The sequence below is a fragment of the Perca flavescens genome, chromosome 14 (assembly GCF_004354835.1).
Source record: "Perca flavescens isolate YP-PL-M2 chromosome 14, PFLA_1.0, whole genome shotgun sequence".
Lineage (NCBI taxonomy): Eukaryota > Metazoa > Chordata > Actinopteri > Perciformes > Percidae > Perca > Perca flavescens.
This window is the reverse complement of record NC_041344.1, coordinates 18,309,884-18,317,383: the sequence shown is the minus strand read 5'-3', so window position 1 is coordinate 18,317,383 and position 7,500 is coordinate 18,309,884. Positions and strand designations below refer to the sequence as shown.

Sequence of the window (7,500 nt, the reverse complement as noted above, 5' to 3'; positions counted from 1 at the left end):
TATATAATGCTACAACCTGCAGTCCAGCAACAAACTATCTTGCATAAGAGCAATGTACAGCCTACACATGTAGTATGGTGTGACCTTGTGTAATGTTTACAACGTAAACTCAGAGTTACGCTGGAACAAATCATCGTCATATCACACACACACATGTAAACACACACTGTGTTTATCACAGCCAACGCAATACGTCAGTTTTTCCAGTGTATACCTAAACACTGTGCCACACATAAATAAGCAACAAACATGCATCATAACATTGATGCACTGACGCACCACCAGGTCCGGACCATTGTCACATAACAATAAACCTTTGGGCCTTCCACAGCTCTGCCGCCCTTTCCCACTGTGGCTGCTCATCCTGATTTTTGAACTTTTTTAAAAAAGGGAGCGAGAGACCGCAGAGAGAAAGGAAACCTGTTCCCGTGCCTGTTCGACTGCATGACAAACACACTTGCTCACAGAGACGCACGCATGCATCAATCAGTTGGTGAGTCACCTTTTTCATAGGACGACCACTGTACAAAGAAAGAATGTAAGGCCTAAAAATAACAGCCATCATTCCTATGGAATCTGCAGCTCATCCATGTTTGGACAGCCTGCAGAGACAGGTTCACATGACCTTTTTTAGTCAAGCTGAGCCAAACTGCTGTGACCTTAAGTTAAGTGTGTGACCTCTTAATGGAAGGAACTGTGTTGGAAATGTGGAAAGAAATGGTTTGGAACGGCATGCTTCTGTTTAGCAGGAGTGCTCACACACACATACACAGGGCAGCTGGTGCTCTGTGTTTAGTGAACGCTCAGTAAGCCTCTACTGCAGCCACTGTGCTTGTGCGACATAAAGCAGTGGAAAAAGAGAACTCTTGCGCAACACACATGGTCACGCGTGTGTGCACACACCCCAACAAACACACACAAACATGCACATTTGTAATTACCTCAGCACTCCTCATCACAGAAATGTTTTTCAAATCAGCCTTTAACTTCTGGTTCTCACATTCTTAAATAACAGTCCATAGTTCACTGATTATACTTTTTTCGAGAATATTGCATAATTTTCACACTGATTGCACAGTATTGGCTTGCTTGCTTGCTTGCTTGCTTGTTTGTAAGTAGTTCTGTCTCTGGTAGCCCAGCTGCTATGATGTTGTTTACGGAGCCGCGCTGCGCTGGCATATTTTATGTGAATGCTTATAGCCCAGCACCACTAAGGCTTTATAGGGGTGAGTCATATCCACATAACAAACAAGCCCAGCATGGGAAAATATCATGGTGATGTTAAAGGTAGAGTTAAGGCTCATACACTGGAGCATTATACAGGCTAGTTCACACTTGAGGCCTAACATTTGGAGAGCAAACAGCTCAGGTGCCATACAGGAGGTCTGTGGGGAGATTGTTGCAACTGGTAATAAATGGTAATAAGAGCTGAACATTATAAGGAACAACTGAGTCAGAGCAAGAGTTTTAAAGATTGTTAATTATTGTCTAAAACATGCATGCTTGACGAGGCAGCCATAATAAGTAGCAGATGCTTTCTTCATTCCTCTCACATGGTCGTTTTTTTTTTTTTTTTTTCCCCCAATATCAGCAAAATCTCAGAACAGGAATTCCGAGATTCATGACACCACAACATACAAGGAAAAAAGGTTACATGAATGTTTGCACCATATGCTTATGTAGTCTTCTGTGAAAGGTAATACAGCAGAGCCGGTGCTGTTACAGGATTGCTCAATGGTTGTGTCACCAGGAGGCTGGACTGGTCGGGCGGAGTGTTTGAGCTCTGAGCTCAACATCACCGGAGCTCACTCACTCTCTGCCTCTCTGAGTGTGAGGCGGTCTCTCTTTCTCTCTTTGTCTCCCTTTTTTCTATCTCTCTCTCAGTCTGGACTCTGAGGGATCGGGATTTTCTCACCAAAAGTACACAGACCTCAGAGCCACGGGCATTCACTATCCAAAAACGACGTGGGTTTGGATTATTACCGTCACTGAAATGCGCTGAAGTTAAATTTATATCGCAACTGTAATGCATCTCACACGGAGAAATGCATCGCACCGTTTGTAGTTTATTTTAAGGACACATCCTAAAACCAGTCGGGGTCTCGTTTTTGCTTTCATGGTGAATCGGTCTATCAGGATGAACTTGCAGTGGAGCAGTCCGGCACAATGCATCCGCACCGGGAGAGTCGCGCACAAGCGGCTGGACTCAGACGATCAGCCGCCAGCCAAATGCGCCAGGCTGAGCGCCGAGGCGGGGGACACACAGGGACTCCTCGCCACCTCTCCCGGCTCCCCGGTCAGCCCAGTCTCAAGCCCTGTCCCGGCGACCCACCAGGGGCCATCCAGTATAGGACCGTTTCTGCTTCTACCTCTGGCGGACCGGGAGAGCGTGCACAGCGCGATGAACACCAACAGTGGCGATGAGCTGCTGTGCAAGGTATGCGCAATCCCGACATTGTGCAATTTCTTTGAATGAATGGTGTTTTAAGACATCGCGTTGCTCAATAGCCCGTCTGACATGTCATCAGTATTTAGCAGACTTTTTTTCACCAAATGTCATTCTCACGCGAACTGTGTCACACTTTGCGTAACAACAGTGTTACTTCATGATTTGTAAATCCCGAATATGATTATTTGAAATCTGTTTGCAAATGCACGAAAGATCAGTCAACCCCATAAAGCCTATGCTGTGTTGTGATAATACCTATAATAATACCTATGGAAATAGGTATGGAAATCCACCTGTGTGTCCGTCAAATCGGCTCATTTGCATACACGTCACTGCAATACGCCACCTCATGACACACACACACAAAATGCAAACATGTGAGGCAGTGAAAAGACTTCCATGATAACAAGGATCTGCTTTGATGAGGACAGGGCCCTCCACTGTCCCAGATCGATGGGTTTATTTTGCGTGAAAGACCTGCAGGCGTTTGGCTTTGTTGATTAATAAAGTTAATCGCTATATGCTTTGATGATTCATTTGTCATGCTAAAAGCAAAAGCAGCGTATTGAGCTGGAATCAAAGCATATCCTACGCCTTCCATTTAACTCGCTGCCAAATTTGCATGCTTGTTTCCTCAGATGATCATTAGGAACACACTGACCCATTGCCTCCTCCCCCTCACACTCCCTTCCTCACTATCTTTCTAATTCCCATCCTGCATCTCTGTGCCTCCCCTCTCTCGCAGGTCTTTGATATGGGGGTGTACCAGGAAAAGATCAGAGCCTACGGCATCCTACCAGCCCACAGAAATGTGGCCGGCGTAAGGGACATCATCCTTGGCGAATGCAAAGCCTACGTGTTCCTGGACAAGGACTTTGGGGACATGCACACCCTAGTGAAGAGCTGCCGCAGGCTGGATGAGGAGCATGCCTGCAGCCTCTTCCGTCAGGTGGCTTTGGCTGTGGCACACTGCCACCAGGCTGGCATCGTGCTGGGTGACCTTAAACTGCGAAAGTTTGTCTTCGCTGATGAGAAAAGGTGAGACAATCACATCCCTTACAGTTCTTTCAAGGAAACCGATTTAAAATATTGTCAGGCAGTGGGTGACACCTGAAAACCTTCTCACGTTGTTTAACCATCCACCTGTTCAGCATCCCGTTCCTTCTTCCCAGTTTTGTCCAGCTCTAATTAGTATCAGTAAACTTTATTTGGATGCTCTCAGACTTTAAAACATGCAGGGTAGTGGGATGTGCCAGTGAAGGCACAGAGCAAACGTGGCAGCAGCTGATACACACAGGCCATGTGTGCAGATATCCATGTGGGCACAGATAGAGTAGGAGTTCTGTACTTGTGGAGGCAGACTGCATAGCTTCCCAGATTTTCGCCCTCTCTGTCTGTCTCCCTTTCTCACTCTCGATGTGTCTCTTTGTATGCTCGTGTGTTTGTTTTGCATGCCTGTGTGTGCGTGCGCGCATGCATGTGTGAATGTAGTGGGTGGCAGTTTGGCCGAGCTGCTAGACGAGGCCGGTGAATGAGACAATCATCTCCTTCTGTGGTCTATATTTTTGAATATATTTATTCCTCATTATTTATTGATAAATTACATCATAACTATGCTGCAGCATAACTGATGCTTCCAACAAGGATTCATTCAAATACACTTTTATCCATGCATGGAGTAGTTCGACACACACACACACACACACACACACACACACACACACACACACACACACACACACACACACACACACACACACACACACACACACACACAGCTTACAAAACTATTTGTTGCCTCTTTGCCCTTGCGTCACTCGCTTTCCTGTAAGCACCCGCTGATGCGGCACAACCCCCCAACCCAGCCTTCCAAAGGGCCTTTTTCATGGAGACTTTTCAACAGTAACATTCTCCAGCCATGACCTCCGGGTTTGCAGGGTCACACTGGATGAATGAGAGCAGACAGCCAGCGAGAGAAGTTGAAGTTGGTTGTGTCCCTCTGATAGCTATACGGCTGCAGAGTGATGAGTCACAGTGTATATGTGCAGAGGGGGAGAGGAGCGGGGCTGCATAGCTGATTTTCTTTTCTTTGTGAGTGTGTGTATGTGTGTGTGTGTCCAAACATGTTTGGATGGGTGCTGATTACACATTCAGAGCAAGCTCAAATGCCTTTTTTGCCTGGAATTCAGTATTTTGTTAGATGGGTGACCATAGTGCAACATTGATGCTGGTAGACCCACAAGACCCGCTTGACCCTGGAGTTGTGGGATGACATATTCTTTTTAACTTCTCTTTTTGCTTTGGCTGGTGACATACTGCAGTGCCACTACAAATGATCTTACTGTGATGTAAAAACAAAGCTGCAGATTTCGCTGGTAGCGTGGAATTTGGCTTTTGTACACCCTAAGATTGCTGCCTCTATCCAATCACAGACAGACTGATCAACAAGTAGTAGTAAGTCTCCTTGAAATGTTGTGATTCTGCATGACCTCATTTATCCCAGCATACGCTCTTCCAAATCCACAATCAGGCATCTTTCAAACCCCAACAATTGCGCCGTGACGCAATGTCCCAGCCAACAATGCAGCACTCGAGCTAGAGACAGAGAAAGTCACAACAATTTGACAAATGCCACACACACACACACACACACACACACACGTTTAGGGAAGGTGACTAGCAATGTGAAGCATGCAGAGCTTCACTGCCGGGCCAGCCTTCCCGTGCGTCACTGATGTGGCAACAGCCATTTGAGGGTAATTATGGGATGGCTGGCGCAGCGAGTGTGGAACCCAGGTGCAGATAGCTGCGGAGAGAGGGGGGGGGGGGGGAGAGAGAGAGAGAGAGAGAGAGAGAGAGAGAAGATATGGACTCTCAACAGAAGGATGACTCACTCTCTCCACCCCTCTAACTCTCTGTTCGGTTTCCTTTCCTGTCTCCATCTCTCGTTCTCCTTTCCTGACATATCTCCTCCACTATCTTGGTGTTTAAATATCAGTTGCCTTCTATCTTGGTCCTTCTGGCTGTCACTATTTTCATCCTCTCTCTGGCTGACTATTTCTGAAGTTCCTCACAGAGTCGACCCCTCTGAATGTCAGATAAAGTGGCACACTTTATGTGGGCATTTGACTTGATAAAACCTCCTCCATCACCACGTTATTCTTGGGAGCAAATATTGAGAAGCTAGAAGAAAAAAAAATTGAATTAAAAATTAAAATTAAATGTATCACTCATTTTTCCCAGCAATTATTTTGCAAGAGTGTTTTAGCGGTCTCATTCTACAAATAAACTTTCACAATCTAAAAAAATAAAATAAAAAAGTTGCTCTGGTGCTGGACTAAACATATCTCCCCCAGCTAAATATAGCGGTGGGTGTGTGTGTGTGTGTGTGTGTGTATGTGTGTTGTTTTTCCATGATGCAATCAGTGACTTATATTTAACATATTCTTGAAATGTTTGACAGTGTTAAACAAAGCTACTGTTAGAAATAGACCCTCACACATGCACACTCAGTGGTGTACTAGAACTAATGACTTTTGTTTTAAATATTGTTGTATATCGGAACTCTAAGGACATAATTTGACTAATATATATATATATAAATAAAATTCTGCTCATGAAATGCAGATGGATTTGGATTTTGATGTGGGGGGTGAACATTAAGTTCTTAGGTTTCACCACAATGTGTATGAGATAACAGATGATGTCATTGCTAGTACTTGCCGTTCTTGTAAAGAAAGGGGATTCTTGAATGTTTTGAGGAATACAGTAGCTGCTGGAAGTAAACATCCAGCACACAAAACATTTGTCAGTATTGTCAAAGCTCTTAAAAAGGTCCTTTAGAAAGTCCTGACCTTATTTTGACTTTGTCTTCACAGGACACAGGTGAGACTAGAAAGCCTCGAGGACTGCCGCGTCCTAGAAGACCCAAGCAACGACTCCATGTCAGACACCCACGGCTGCCCTGCCTACGTCAGCCCAGAGATCCTCAGCGGCTCTGCGCCTTACTCTGGCAAGATGGCCGACATGTGGAGCCTGGGGGTCATGCTGTACACTATGCTGGTTGGGCGCTACCCCTTCCACGACCCAGACCCGGCCACGCTGTTTTCCAAAATCCGCAGAGGCCAGTGCTGTTTGCCAGAGGGCTTGTCGCCCAGGGCCAAGTGTCTGCTCCAGAGCCTGCTGAGGAAAGAACCCTGGGAGAGACTCACGGCGAATGAGCTGCTCGCTCACCCGTGGTTCCACCAGCCGCCGTCGTCGCAGGAAGTGGCGCTGGGTGAACAGGAAGCAAGCTCGGCAGAACAGATGGTGCCATCCTTTGCCGTTGAAGAGGATGATGATCTGTTCTGCTGACGAACTTGATTCAGCTGAGTCTGGCTGAGGGACCAAAACAGAGATTGCTATGAGGGATCCATTGTTGTTTGTTTTTTTACATTGGCACTTTTTAGAAACCCATTTGTGTACTGTCGAGTGTACATACACCCTCAAGCTTTCAACAAAAACTTACTGTACTGTATTTTGTTGTCGTATGTGCGTTACTTGCTAAGGGCATTGTTCACAATGATCACGCATTGTGTTTTTATATGTATGTTTTTGAAAGTATGTGGTGCTAAAAGAAATCACAAGGACTCAAGATTATTTGCCAGATTATGTTAACAAAATGATCTCTATCACAGAGAAGTAACCAATGGCAAAGAGTTGTCACCAATGGTTGCTCTGAGCCCGGACTCACAAGGCTTCAGAAAGCATTAGATGAATCCTGAACGGGAGGCGAGGAGACTTGATGTTGTTCCTCTCTCGGGCCACGCTGGAGGCTCCGCCGGCTGACTCACCGATCCGGCTCAAAGAAGGCCAAGCACAAGCTTAACGTCTCGCAGCAGGCAGTGTCGTAGAGTGAGAAAGATGCTTAGCAGGGGACTGATTGTCACACTCAGCGGGGGACGCTACCAAGGTGTCTCACTGCCAGTGCTACATGCTTTCGTCTAAGCGAATGGAGAGCATTTACAAATCTCACACCATGCACAGAAGGTTGAGAAAGGCGGGGTGTTACT

The 7,500-nt window shown here is 46.0% G+C and overlaps 1 protein-coding gene across 1 annotated transcript in view; it reads left to right on the top strand.

Annotated features, from left to right (window-relative positions):
• The first annotated feature begins 1,824 nt into the window (after positions 1-1,824).
• Positions 1,825-7,500, top strand: part of trib1 (tribbles pseudokinase 1) — a 7,056-nt gene continuing 1,380 nt past the window's right edge. The window contains exons 1-3 of the mRNA XM_028597523.1: positions 1,825-2,437; positions 3,195-3,487; positions 6,328-7,500. The exon at positions 6,328-7,500 is cut by the window's right edge and continues 1,380 nt beyond it. Coding sequence (XP_028453324.1) covers positions 2,117-2,437; positions 3,195-3,487; positions 6,328-6,802 — 1,089 coding nt within the window. The 5' untranslated portion in view covers positions 1,825-2,116 and the 3' untranslated portion in view covers positions 6,803-7,500. The remainder of the gene's footprint in view (positions 2,438-3,194; positions 3,488-6,327) is intronic.